Source organism: Haliotis rubra, unplaced genomic scaffold (assembly GCF_003918875.1).
Source record: "Haliotis rubra isolate DU_JTF1 unplaced genomic scaffold, ASM391887v1 Scf424, whole genome shotgun sequence".
In the NCBI taxonomy this organism is placed as follows: Eukaryota; Metazoa; Mollusca; class Gastropoda; order Lepetellida; family Haliotidae; genus Haliotis; species Haliotis rubra.
Window position 1 is genome coordinate 496696 of NW_025767107.1, and position 14940 is coordinate 511635.

A 14940-nucleotide genomic window follows, 5' to 3' on the forward strand; every position below is an offset into this window, starting at 1 on the left:
GATGGTCTACACGCCATCTCTCAAGCATGTTTTAATATCACTATAATAACGGAAATACTTATGACACCAAATTTGTTATTTACTAAACAAAATTAGTGCTATTGCGGATTTTATGTGTTTTTTTTTAGATATATAACGAATTCGGAACTATAATATATATGACTGATATCTTAAAATCGAAGTGTGATATCAAGAATTTACGGTAAAAAGGCTTCTAGTTAACAATACTTTCTCTGTCAGGTCTATTATGCAGGATATTTTATCGGTAATTCCTTTGCGCTTTTTTTCAAGGCATTTTTACTCCAGTTTAACATGGTACACCACAGACCAAAAATAAGTGTCCATGCCAATGCATGGGGTTCTTCAGCATAACACCTCAAAGACAACCAAGAGGGTTGTTAATTTGCAAAATGAAAATGTGATTTCTCAATACTACGAATTCAAACTTTTATACGTAAAACCAGAGACCATATAATATTATGGTCTCTGGTAAAACTCACCATTATTTCAAGATAACACCAAATGAATGTTTGATATCAGTAATTAACATCATTTTGGAATATATTACAGATACAACTATAGATCGTTTTTTGTGATACATATCTAAATATCTAGATCATGGTGTTACACGTTATTTTCTGATATTAAATGTAATTGGTGATGTTAAAAAGCAAAAGGGAATATATAGAAACGGCGAATAATACCGTTTAAGAAAGACCTCCATGAAACTTTCTTCTAAGTTTTCTTATTAAAACAATAATAACCGAATTAATTCCTGAATATCTCCAAGTGTTTTCTTTAAATATTGTTTTTGCGGCACAAAAGTGATTTGTGATTCGCATGTAAATTCCTGATTTACTTTTACTGAAAACCCCATTGAAGTCGTAAAGTAGGAAACCTAATATCGAAAATCTTACTTACAAATCAGCATTGATAACCATTCATTTTGATTAGGTGAATTATTTGTGGTATACTAATAAGAATGTCAGTAGAGATACACACACAAATGAACTTTGCACTACAATAATGTCGTAAAATCTATGAATGGCACCGCTTTACGATATCGACTCACTTTCGGCACACGCACATGTGTTTACAACTAAATGTCAATCTCACGTGGAAAATATTGATACTCCAAGCATCGAGAGATTAACATGCGGTGTGAATGCAAATTTGCAAGGGATCTTTTGTAGACAATAAGTATATCCACCGGTTTAAACATGGCGTCTTGTTGTAGATTCAGATACCGTTGTTTACTGTTAAGAGCGACGAGTTCATTATATAAGTTACAGAATCACACCATTTCATTAAGTAGAACCATTTCAAGTGGGAATGGTCATGATAGTTCTGAACCCAGGATTCCAAGACGATTTTTGAAGAAGCTAGAAAAATTGAATACCAAAGAAACGAAATATGAAATATCCTTCTCAGAAAAACACACACCAAATTCATCCCATGTGATTCACGATGAGAAACACACTCCAGAACAAGTGGCTAAACTTGTCAGAGAATCAGTGACTCTGACAAATGATACACTTCCAGAATTTCCATCCGATATCAAAAGCTATGATAACAAAAAGAGACTACAAAGTAATAAAGCGTACAGACCAGCGATTGATCCATCATTGACATCAATTGTTCTTTTTCAAGGACAAGGAAGTCAGTTTGTAGGCATGGGGAAGGAATTACTACCATATCCTGGAGTGAAAGAACTGTTTGATAAAGCCAGTAGCATTCTAGGCTATGATCTGTTGAAGATATGTTTGAAAGGACCCTTTGAGGAGTTACGAAAAACTGTCTACTGCCAACCAGCGATATTGGTTACGTCTCTGGCAGCGCTGATAAAGTTAAGGGAGCTTCATCCAGAGGTAATATCTACAGGGCACTAACCGACTGAGATGTCTTATCAGACTATGTATGTGAATGTAATGTTATATTTAGTGGTTCATGGTATTATCTGTAGTATTGGTATTTCATAACTCCAAATGTAGGGCTATTGGTGTTTGGAAATACACGATGCTATTTAGAAGGTGGTCAAATGTAGCATGTGTTATATAAGGGGGTGACCGGACAAAATCCACCCGGAGTAAATCCACCCGGAGAAAATCCACCCCAAAATTGCCACCCCGGACAAAATCCACCTCTTCTTAACAAAAACATGGACAAAATCCACCCTTCTCTAATTGCTGTTGTTAAAAGTTTTACCAAGAAGTACTTCAAGCAGTTGTAGATAAATGTAACAAACTCGGTTTCGAACCAGATCCTTCTGTTATTGTAACAGACTTTGAGTTGACTGCCATCAATGCTGTATCTGTTGTGTTAGGTTCTCATGTAAATGTTCATGGGTGTTTCTATCATCTCACCCAAAGTATGTGAGTGTGCTATGAAGATACAATCCTTCAGGTCTAGTTTCCCATTATCGCAGTACAAAGACCCTGGTGCCAGTTCTGTGCTACCCTGGATCGAATGGATTTTGCAATTGTTTTGGCAGCTGTAAAGCAAGGACTGGTTGCCTGCTTTAAAGTCAGGTTATTGTGTCAGTGCAATATCCAACTGCATTTGGTATCTCAGTGGGTTGGCACTATAAAACTTTCATTTGTCCAGACTAGTACAGTGCACCTGGTTATAATGCCACCCTGGATGTAATGCCATATTTTCTCCTGGACAAACGGTGGCATTATAACCAGGGTATACTGTACATGCAACACACATACTGGCCATATAGCTGGAATATTGCTGAGTGCTGCTTTAAACAATAAACGCCAAGTACCCCCAAAACACGATAGGCACGCACGCACACACACATATGACATGAGGATATCTTGAATGCAATGTTAATTCCCATTTCAACTTGCCTGAACCATTCATAGGCTACCTTGCTGAAAGTGGCATAAAGTAGTCTTGTAATCCTTGATAGGTAACCGAAAAAAAGTCCAAAATTTGCCTAAGAAGAAAACGGTAAAAAAAAGTCCTATTTTGAAAAAGGAATTTTTGACAAAAGAATACAAAGTATTTGTTAGTTTTTTATAGTTTTTCAAAGCCGTTTAAGCGTTTATTGACTTCCATGTAATGTATATTCATACAACAAATGTAAAATAGACAGATCCTGTATACATTACAGAGGTTTTCAGCTTTATTCTACTACAGAATATTGATGAATATTTATGTCTACTGACTCTTGTATTCATTCATATTTCAAAACATTATTTTGAAGATCAAAGTATGAATTTGAATATCTAATCTGTCAGATATAATCACAAAATGAAAGTACTTCATGTTTCTGAATGTCATTTAAAAGATCAAAGACCTATCCAAATATTTAATACGTCCTTTTAATCACCCTTTGTATGTGAGTACTTTATGTTTTCACAAGTGTCATTAAAAAGATAAAAGATTAATTTATGTATTCAATAACCCATATGTGTGAGTTATCAATGTTTTTCTAAAATCTTTGACCTCAAAGTTGATGAATAAATAAGTTTTTATTACAATAGGACTTTTTCCAGAATACTTTTTTTCCGTTTTTTTTTTACCAAGGACTTTTTTACCTTCAATCGCATAACACTCCTACTCACTCTCTCATTCTCTTGCAACAGGTGGATGACAAATGTGTTGGCACAGCGGGGTTCAGTGTTGGTGAACTGTCAGCTCTAGTCTTTGCGGAGGTGCTTACATTCGAAGATGGTAAATATCTGCATATAGAGAAACTTGAATAGTTGATTGGAATCTGATTTAAGTCTTTGAGAGTTCTGTTTTGATTATTGCATTGTGTCTGTCAAACCTAAAACATCAAGAAAGGAAAATAAAATATTTTCTATGATTGTCATTAGAAAATAAGATTTACTTATGACAGTCATACTAGGATGTAAGGCTGCATGAAGTTAGTTCTTGATATTTCTGGTTAACATTGATATATGTGTAGGGATGTGCTGGCAGTATTGTGTTTTGTCTTGAAGCGTTATTGTTCCATCAACTTGTTGCATGTTGTGCTTCAGTATCATTTGGGAAACAGATGGATTTGGTTAAATGAGTATGACATTATTGTAATCTTCAACATTTCTTAAATGACACATTTTGCAGATTGTTTTCTGATATTTTTCTGAAATTAACTATTATCTTGGAGAAATCAGTTGAATATTGAACAAAATCTTGAATTGAGCCATGACAAGCAGATAATTTAGTTTTCAACTGCACAAAAGCCTAACGTTTGACCAAACGTTTCGTATTGTGTATGTAAATATCAGTTAACTAGTAGGTTTTGCTATTCAGTAAACTTTGAAATGGTTAGGTTTTAGGTTTTCAAGGCAACAATTTTGACTTGCATTCAAAGGTGGTTTGGGTTCATTTTCGGAGCATAGCTTAAAAACTGGTTATAGTTTATTAAGTTGTGTATGCAATATCTGATAGGTGTTGAACTGGTGCCTTTCGTTATGCCAGTGTATGAAATATGCCAAAACCCCAGCTAGACATCAGGGCTGGTAACTTAAAAATGTTACCAGTCCAGCATAGGCGGATCCAGAGGGGTGTGCAGGGGTGCGCGTCCCCCTTTGTCCTGAAAGTTTATTAAATGACCATTGAAACTTTCGTGAAAATGAAGTGTGCACCCCACTTTCTCAAGAGTTTGCACCCCTGCTTTCTCAAAAGGCTGTATCCGCCCCTGGTCCAAAATGGATTTAACCAGACCAGACACCAAGATATGACTCAGATGTATATAACATCTAAATTTTTTACCAGACCATCGGGCTGGCTAGCTAGCTGTAAATCTAGACCGTCTGTCTGAAATCTAACCCGTCTCGAGCGGTCGGACGGGCCTTATTTCATACACTGGTTATGCAGGAATATTTCACATTTCTAAGCCAGTATGTTCAACTTGGCTTCAAACAAGGTGAGGGATTGTTTACATATTAGGAGACCAATGTCTATAGTTGTGTGAAAGTGATGAACAACTAATTAATGGAGTTTCTAGGACTTCAGTCCTGCCCCACAATGAAGCAGATGTGACACATGTGGTCTCACTTTAGGCAACTGAGTTTGTTCAAAATTGCCTCTGTTCACCCAGCAGTGAATGGGTACCCGGTGGAATAATATGGTCATGTGACTGCTAACCTTCTTGCACCTCACAGGCAGCCTGGGTAATAATGTCCATAATGTTGATGTATATGTGGTAGTAGTAGTGGTGGTCCGATTAATTGAAAAAATCGAAGATTGGTCGCAATGACTAAACGACCAAGTAATTGATCATGTTTTCTCATAATCGAACACAAACAATTCTGGAACACTTTTTGCATTAACAATATTTTTCACACAGTTGGTTTTGTCTGTTACATTTCATGAACACGACATGCTCGTTCCAAGTCACAACTGAATTTATTTTAAAGACGACAAGAAATTTATGTTCCTAACATACTAGTCATCCTTTAAAGATGTGCAATTTGCAAAAATCACCCCAAGGAACTGCATGTATTTTCTTTATTTTTTGTGCATTAACAAAATAACCAGGAAAATTTCATAAATGATGCTAACCAATTATTTTCGATGATTGATCGGTTGTAGTGAACTAATCATCAATTACGAGATTTTAACCAATTCCCAACACTAATGCTTAGAGCATACCCATGCAATTCAGTGCCTTATAAGTGACATTATTGTTATTAATGGAATGTTGAACCTACACTCTTAATATTAAGCAAAGAGGGAAAGTATGCTACTTATTTCTGTTTTATTTTTCAGCTGTAGAACTAGTGAAAGTACGTGCTGAGGCAATGCAGAGAGCATCAGAGGAGATACCTAGTGGTATGATGACAGTGTTCTGTGGGCACGACACGAAGCTGAACTTTGCCCTCCATGCTGCCAAGGAGTACTGCCGTGTGAAGCTACAGATGTCAAACCCTGTCTGTAACATCGCCAACTATCTCTTCCCAGAATGCAAAGTTGTTGCAGGAAATATGGAGGTGAGGTTCCAAGTGAAGTTTTTGAGAATGGTGTATTAATGTTTTCATGTTTTTAATAAAGATTTTCAAAAAAGTTGATGCTTTTCACGAAGTATAACCCATCATTAATATAGATCTTGAATATAGATCAGATCATCTTGCCTGGTTGTCGCCATTTGATTGAAGCAAATGCAAGTAATATGATAAGTGGTATCCGATGCACTCCACAAGGTAAAATCTGATTGGTCAATAGGAAGGACATAGAAGGGACATCACTCACAATAGCCACTGGTGATACTACGATTGATCTAGAAAATTCCAGCAGTTTGGACCCGTGAAGGTCCGGGTTAGAATGTACCTTCAGTAACCCATGCTTGTCATAAGAGGCGACTAACGGGATCGGGTGGTCAGGCTCGCTGGCTTGGTTGACACATGTCATCGGTCCCCAGTTGCGCAGATCGATGCTCATGCTGTTGATCACTGGTTTGTCTGGTCCAGAGTCGATTATTTACAGACCGCCGCCATATGGCTGGAATATTGCTGAGTGTGGCGTAAAACTAAACTCACTCACTCACTCACTCCAGCAGTTTGGCAGGGGTGGAAACATTTTCAGTCAGCTGATCCCCTTTCCTCAAGAAGATGTACACAATGTACCGTCATCTTTTGTGAATACTAATGTATGGCTGCTTGGCGGTGAAGAGATATTTTGAGCAACAGATCGAGTCATGGTGTGGTTCTTGTGCAAGGGAAACCAGAGATTGCTAAAATGATGAGTTGGATGAGGTTACAAAAATAGGAGTGTTTGTCATTCAACGAGTGCTACAGACTTGTGACCACCTGTTCTATATATCGTTTCTATAACAAGCATTATTAAGTTTTCCCACATGTGGGTTGGGCATTTTATACTTTGGTTAATCACAGTCTAGGTCTGGGACAGGTAACCCGGTTACCTGGTACTGGTGGGTAATGAGTTGGACCACGGTACCCGTCTCAATACCCGGACCCGTTATGATCATGTGACTAATAGGTTAAACAATATGTTATTCTTTCATGATTAAAAGGTTGTATTGTCTTTGAAGATTGAGACATAATTACAGTCACTTCTTTTGAATGTAATACATGGTTAAGATATTGAAAAACTCGAAATCTTAGTCTCTGAGCTGAAGAATATATTGCCCTTTCTTACATATTTGATGTCAGGAATTAACATAAGAGGTATCCGGGGTAGGGTAATAGGGGGTGGGGTACCTGGGTAGAAAATTTCAACCTGTCCCAGCCCTAACACAGTCTTATTTTATCACTTGAACATGTTGACTAAGTTTGTTTCATTTATTTAATTGTTTAACACTGCACTCATCAATATTCCAACTACAGTGGAATCTGTCTATTACGGACTTGCCTGGGACCACTTCATTTGTCCGGATTGTAAAGCAGTTCGGATTAGACAACTTTTGTCCATTACCGTAGACACTTCCACGATGAGTTACCGTATATTACTGTAGATAAGCCGAATTTTGAGGACCCCCCCACCAAAAAACAGTCTGTAGAAGGTGGTCGGCTTATCTATGGGTGGCACTTTCGTCAAACTCTTTTCAGGGTATAAGAAAGAAAACAACATTGTATAGCTTTCGAGGCGTGAGTAGACGCAATATGATAGTGACTGCTGTGAAGGTTGTCTTAAGGTCTCAGTTGGCTGCGATTAACGGAGATGTTACTCCTGATGGACTGTTTTTTTAGTCAGCTAAGTCTGTATTGCAAAGCATTGTGCTCATAGCAAGTTGATTGTTGGGACTGTTATTTTAGTCCGTAATTCGTAACTGAGAGAGTCCGGATTATAAAGCAAGCTTTAATGATAAATTAAGAACAATTTTGTCTGGCCTCAGAGAGTAGTCCAGATTATGGAGAAAACCGGATTACACAGTCCGGATTTGACAGATTCCACTGTATATGCAGGGGTAGAAATAACCCATTGCCCGACGTCCGAGTCCAGTATTTTTTTCTGTCGGGCAAGCAAATGTGTATATCACGCTGTACCGGTGTCCAGTTGACTTTCCAATGTTAATAATGTTATTTATTTAAAAAATCAACAAGAAAACGTCCGGTATAGTGGAAAAATTATTAGGGCAAGTGATATTACATGTTTCACTGTACTGGAGTACACTAGCAATTTTAAAGTTATTTCCACCCCTGTATATGACAGTAGGATACAATGACGTGCATCAACCAACTTAGCAGGATAGATGACTTGAACCCGTTGGTCAGCTCATGTGACAAGCATGGGTTATTGAAGATCATTTGTAACCTGGATCTTTACAGTAACTAACATTTATAGAAGTTATATATTATTACAATTTGCAGTGTATGAAATAGCGTCTGCCCCGGCGGCCCGCTGCTTGCTAGTTACATGGCGGGCCGACAACTTTATTCTATAGCCAGCCCTGTGGGCCAAGTAATTTTCCAAGGGTATATATTTGACCATGTCATTGACTATGGGAAATATTTCGAAAATATATTTTTTTTCTCTCCTGCCTTTAGGTTTTCTGAGGACAAAAATCTGTAAAGCAAGAAATGAAATTGGTCTGGCCTAAGGGGCTAAAATAATGTTATTAATGAATTACTTGTAGTGAGGTAAACTTTAACATGTGCAAAAGCAAATTTAACGGCGGACAATGTTGCTCACGGAAATATTCGAAGAGTTGTGATTGTTACATACTATTAGAAAAGAACAACACTGTTCATTGGCTGAAAGCATTCTAGACCAATCACATTTAGTGTTAGATAAATGGGTAGGCTGATCTGTGGAAGTTATGGTTTGGTTGATCATGAACTATACAGACGTCAGCTAGCTACCACAAGTGTAAATGATATAAAAATTACCAGTCAAAGTAATATACCTTTTAAATACTAAAAGTACTTTACTTTTGGCAATTAATGAAGTTTATATAGGGGAAAAAAACAATCTAAAAACATTTTCTTGCACATTTACATTTTTGGCCAATAAAAATATTAAGAGTTTATTTTTTGAGCGGGGAAAAATAATGTTTATTTTTGTTCTTATTCCTGAAAAAATACGACCGGTGATCCGTAAAACAAGAAATAAAATTTGTCTGGCCTTATGTCAGTTTCCCATTTTTAATACAGGGCTGGTTACATGTTAATAGGGCCAGCAACATCTTTCACTTATCAACCCTGTGGGCTTCCTGGTTTTTTTTTAGGAGTTCCATACACTGCAATTTGGGTTTTGCACATATGGATTGGGCTTGTTTGACTTAGTGAGTTATACACGGGTGTATTTCAATATTTGACACTGTTGACTAAGACTGTCACTACCGCTACTGTGCTAAATAACAGCTGAATGCCTTTTGGTACTGGAGGGAACTGTCCTCATGCAGTGTTCTGTGAGGTTAAGGCTACAATCTTCAGTCTTGTGGTGAACCGATGCTTTTTGATGATTTGGTATTTTTTAGTGGTGTAACGATTCATCGATAGTATCGATGTTTGCATCGTCAACTACACGCGATACGAGTGCATCGATGCAAAACACATTTAGGTAATATATCAGGATATTTATATCACAAGGGTCCACGATACATCAATGTATCGCCATAAGAGATGATATATCCCGATACAACTTCAATACTACTTAAAGTTGTAAGGAGTATTGCATTAGGAATAGGAAGGGAGTCTCTTTGAAATTCTTCTGAATTTTAAAAACAAATTGAACATTATAGGAAATTGTTTGTGTCTACTATCTTTGTTACATGGACATTAAGGAGTTGGTGTATAAGTGAAAGAGTGTGAACATTTTCAAACTCTGTGAACTGTAGAATACTTGTCTTTAAGTAATTGAAATATGCTTTAGTTGTTTGACAAATAACACCATTTATTAACAACTATGAACCATGTCTTAGTTTTGTTAAGAAAGAGAACAAAGAGAAGATAAAATTTAGGAAGCATACTTAAGAGTTTTTTTCAGTGATTCTGAATTCTGACATAAATTACATTAAAATGTTTGTGAAAGCATCGGTGCAGAAACACACCTTCCCAAAGGAAACTTCGGTTTCAAACTTATATATGTTAGATCAAAGTATACTGAATATGTTTGACTGTACTTTAAAAGCATTAAATGCCGAAACTTTATTACATGAACTTTATTACATGTGTGTGAATGTAACACAAGATCTGCTGTATAACAAATAAAGATTCAGTCATTTTATCTATCACAGATGTTCTGCTATTAGAAATTGTAAAGTATCGGGATACGTATAGTATCGCCACCATTGTATCGGGATGATAATTGTATCGCAGGTTCTTGGCCAATTCTTTCATGATATATCGTCTCCCCTCATTAAACTGGTATTGGGATATATCGTCTCTCCACTCAGACCACGGTACACAGCTCTAGTACTTTTTAGAGATTTCTTTTCTTTTTTTCATCTGATAACACTTACAATATTACTTTTTTTTGCATTTTTTTTCTTCACTTCCAGGCTCTCAATTTCTTGGAACAGAATCACCGAGATTTCCGTATCCGCCGTCTAAAATGGCTCCCTGTGAGTGGAGCCTTCCACACCAACCTCATGGATTCGGCCAAGGCTCCATTCCGGGACAAGCTGAAACAGATGGAGCTGAAGAAACCGTGCGTTCCTGTGTACAACAACCTGAATGCCAGTCGATACAAGAACGCTTGGAATGTCGTCGACTTGTTACCCAAACAGATGTGTAACCCCGTCAGGTGGGAACAGACAATGCATGTGCTGTATGCTCGAGATCAGGGGAAAAACTTTCCGAAGACCTTCGAGATCGGCCCTGGAGGTCAGTTGGGGGTGTTGCTGAAGAAAGTTAATCATAAAGCTGGGCTGCAACTTGTTCGAGTGGATGTGTAGGAACGGTGTCGATCTTTGGTCCTCTATACAGGATGTGCAAGGAGTCAATGTCTGCTGTGTGAAGATACCATTTTGCAACCTCAGTTGGTATATTATATTAATTGTATGTTTGTTTGTTTAGTGTTGCACTCAACTGTATTCCAGCTATATGACAGCTGTCTATGAATAATCAAGTCTGGACCGGACAATCCAGTGATTGACATTGTGAACATTGATCTGCGCAGTTGGGATACAATGATATGTATCATACAAGTCAGCTGGGCAACCTACTGGTCCGCTTAATTCAAGCATTGGCTGCTGAAAACTAGTTCTAACCAGGATTGTAACCTGAATCTTCACACATTTTATGAATAAAACCATATTGAAACAAGTGTAGAAGTGAGCACAGCTCACATACCCCCGCTTCCCACTTTGGGACATGGAAATGACTAATATTGATATATATAATGTGACAAGGATCAGCAGCTCACAAGACTTTCTCTTTGACTCTACTAAACTTTATATACATGTTAGATAATAGTTTTGGCATGTACTGATTACGGTAATAATTTATGGAAACTAGATTTTTTTGTGTTTTCCTTGGAAACCTGACATACAATTGAACTTGACTGTCTCATGTTGCACACAATGGACGTAGATGAAGATTGCTATTTTTTAGCACATGGCATATCTGTGGGTCATGATTAACTTGTGTATTAAGTTTGGTGAACCTAGCATGTATAGTTTCGATGATATGCCGTGGTCAGGTAACCATCAAACACAATTTGCATGTACCTAGCATGAACCTAGCATGTAAACTTTAAGAGATATGCTCCGGACAAAACCATCAAACACATTTGGCTCTAAGTTATGTTTCCCTGGAAACAGCAAAAAAAACAAAATTCTGAAAAACCTTTAAAATAGCAAAAGGCACATCAATGGGTAATGATTAACATGTGTGTGAAGTTTGGTGAACCTAGCATGTAAACTTTAAGAGATATGCTTCGGACAAAATAATCGAACACATTTGGCACTAAGTCATGTTTCCATGGAAACAGCAAAAAATAAAATTCATATCTGGATCCAAACCCCAAAAGGCACCTCTAGGGATCATGTTTGATATGTGTACCATGTTTGATGAAGCTAACATGTATAGTATGGAAGATCTGCTCCGGACAAGATGACATCCTCATAGTCACAGCCTAAGTCGTGTTTCCATGGAAACAGCAAAAAAACAAAATTCTGAAAAAAAATTAAAATAGCAAAAGGCACATCAATGGGTAATGATTAACATGTGTGTGAAGTTTGGTGAACCTAGCATGTAAACTTTAAGAGATATGCTCCGGACAAAGTTTCGGGACGGACGGACAGAATGAACGCTATATACCCCCGTTACTTCTGTAGAGGGGGTATAATAAGGTGACATTAAGGTGATTGTGAGATATTGATAGTTTTAATATTTTAAAGAATTTGAGGTGGACCAAATATTGTGATGGTTCATTTTGTTACATTACTCAACATTTAGTTGGTATAATCAGATAGGTCATCCAATATAAATATAAATACCCGTTATTACATTTTTTCGATTTTTATAATATATATCTGTAGGAATTAAAGAGTAGACGATATATCAATATCATGATGAAAACTTCATTAGCAGAAGCATTGTCTGACAACTTGATGTTGTTAAATACGTTTTGATATTTGTTGCCGCACTCAGCTCCAATGCAGCCTACCCTGTGAATATCCGGATTAGTATTGGCCTTCAGTAACCCATGCTTGTCGTAAGAGGCAACTAACGGGATCCGCTGGTCAGGCTCGATGGCTTGGTTGACACATGTCATCGGTTACCAATTGCGCAGATCGATGCTCATGCTGTTGATCACTGGATTGTCTGGTCCAGACTCGATTATTTACAGACCACTGCCATATAGCTGGAATATTGCTGAGTGCGACGTAAAACTAAACTCACTCACTCAGTTCCAATGCAGCCTGTAATGTCATCAGTGATTGATATCATGAGCACTGAACTGTGCAGTAGGGATACGAAACACACATTAACCAAGCCAGTGAGACTGACCACCCGACCCTGATAATATTCTCTTACAACACCCATAGGTTGTTGGACTTGTTTCATCAATGTGATACAGAGTGCTGTAAACAAGTCACCCATTACATTATCATGATGTTGCCTGTTTGGGAATTCTATGTTGTGTCTTTTCAGAGATCAATAGCACGAGCAACTATTTATATTGTCATTCTACTTTATAGTTGTAGTCCGTGGGAGTTCATAATATCTCCACAGTACTCATGTTTGTCTCCAAGGTGACTGAATTAATCAGGTAATCAGGCTGTTTGACTTTGTTGATGGGATTGGGCAGAGTAGCCTTGTGGTTGAAGCATTTGGGCTCATGACGCCAAAGACTTGGGTTCGATTCTCCACATGGGCACTATATTTGAAGCCCATTCCATGAGCCCCTTGCCATGGTATTGCTGGAATATTGCCGAAAGCTCACTCACCGTTCTCATTCTCTTGTTGATTCTGACAATGTGGAATGTTGCTCATGATATTGGTCACTGGTTTGTCTTGTCCAGATGTGATTATTTAAAGGCTATAGTTATGTATCTGGAATCTGCTAACTGTTGAGTTAAATAGATGTCCCACGTGTCATACAATGAAGTTGACTTCAAGTGTGTGAGAGGGTGAGTTTAGTTTTAAGCCACTTTTAGCAATATTCCAGCAATATCGAGGCAGGGTGGACACCTGAAATGGGCTTCACACACTGTACCCATGTGGAAAATCGACTAGGGTCTTCAGCGTGATAAGCGAACGCATTAACCACTTACCCACCCCAATGATGTGTGAGTGAGTTTAGTTTTATGCCGCAGTCAGCAATATTCCAGCTATATGGTGGCGGTCTGTAATTAATCGAGTCTGGACCAGTGATCAACAGCATCAGCATCGATCTGCGCCCCATGATGAAAAGAATCAAAAGAAAACAAATATCTTCAATACCAGTTTACATTTTATTACTTGTTCATTCTCTCAATGGCAGTAATAATGCACTCTGCCATCAACAGGGACATACAGCTATCATAATGACGGGCTAGTGTACAAACGGTGAACACAACAAAACCACACTACAGGAACACCACACCGGTGAACACAACAGAACACTATCACAAGACAAAAGAAAACGTGGTTGGTAAGTTAACAATCCATGGTAGTGATGGGTGGGAACATCCTCGTTCATCAGGGTATTACATCCATCTTGTAATAAACATTCAGACCATTATCCCCATAGCTTCATCTAGGAAGCGACTTCACTCCCGTATCTTACATGGAAGATGATTTCTTGCTAGTGAGGGTAATTTGTTGGATGGCTAGTTATTTTTGGTTTGCAACAAAGCCGTGAAATCAGACAGTGGTATTTATCAAAATAGAATGGCAATATATTACCCTGCATGATAGAGGATGGGTCAGAGGTTGGTGATATGGTAGCAGTGATCAAGCCTTTGTGGTTGCTGCTTGTCAGTGCATGGGGAACTAACAAATAAATCGGGTGTTTGTCAAAGCCCACTTCCTTGGTTAAGATGTTAGCGTGAAATTCTGTTAACTGACCAACAGAGGACATGGAAAGTCATTTGAAGCCCTTTGCTTCGGTCATCAGACCCATAAAACTAGTGGTTTGTCACTGAACACTATAATCCTACTGCTAAACTGTCAGGTTTAATAATACATATTAAAGCTAACAGCCCACGTGCATTCCTTGAAAAATCAGACTCTGCTATGGATCAGGGTGCCATTGTACAAAGCGATCTTAGGGCTAAGGTGACCTAACTCCCATACCTTAACATAGACTTAAGGTAGTCTTAGCGCTAAGGTGATCGTAACTCCCATACCTTACCATAGACTTAAGGTAGCCTTATCGCTAAGGTGATCGTAACTCCCATACCTTACCATAGACTTAAGGTAGTCTTAGCGCTAAGGTGATCGTAACTCCCATACCTTACCATAGACTTAAGGTAGTCTTAGCGCTAAGGTGATCTAAGGTGTCGTGAACTCCCATACCTTACCATAGACTTAAGGTAGTCTTAGCGTTAAGGTGATCGTAACTCCCATACCTTGCCATAGACTTAAGGTA

General features: G+C 38.0%; 1 protein-coding gene across 1 annotated transcript; it reads left to right on the forward strand.

Moving 5' to 3' along the window:
* The first annotated feature begins 1073 nt into the window (after positions 1 to 1073).
* Positions 1074 to 11183, forward strand: LOC124288785 (probable malonyl-CoA-acyl carrier protein transacylase, mitochondrial). The gene is made up of 4 exons (XM_046725310.1): positions 1074 to 1868; positions 3597 to 3684; positions 5731 to 5951; positions 10421 to 11183. Exons 1-4 carry the CDS (start codon positions 1221 to 1223, stop codon positions 10814 to 10816), a joined length of 1353 nt encoding a protein of 450 aa, XP_046581266.1. The 5' UTR covers positions 1074 to 1220; the 3' UTR covers positions 10817 to 11183.
* Positions 11184 to 14940: the final 3757 nt, after the last annotated feature.

Excerpts from the sequence above, each read along its gene's own strand:
- LOC124288785 (XM_046725310.1), top strand. The coding sequence starts at position 1,221 with ATGGCGTCTTGTTGTAGATTCAGATACCGTTGTTTACTGTTAAGAGCG. Across the intron at positions 1,869-3,596 it reads TAAGGGAGCTTCATCCAGAG|GTGGATGACAAATGTGTTGG; the intron begins GTAATATCTACA and ends CTCTTGCAACAG. Across the intron at positions 5,952-10,420 it reads TTGTTGCAGGAAATATGGAG|GCTCTCAATTTCTTGGAACA; the intron begins GTGAGGTTCCAA and ends CTTCACTTCCAG.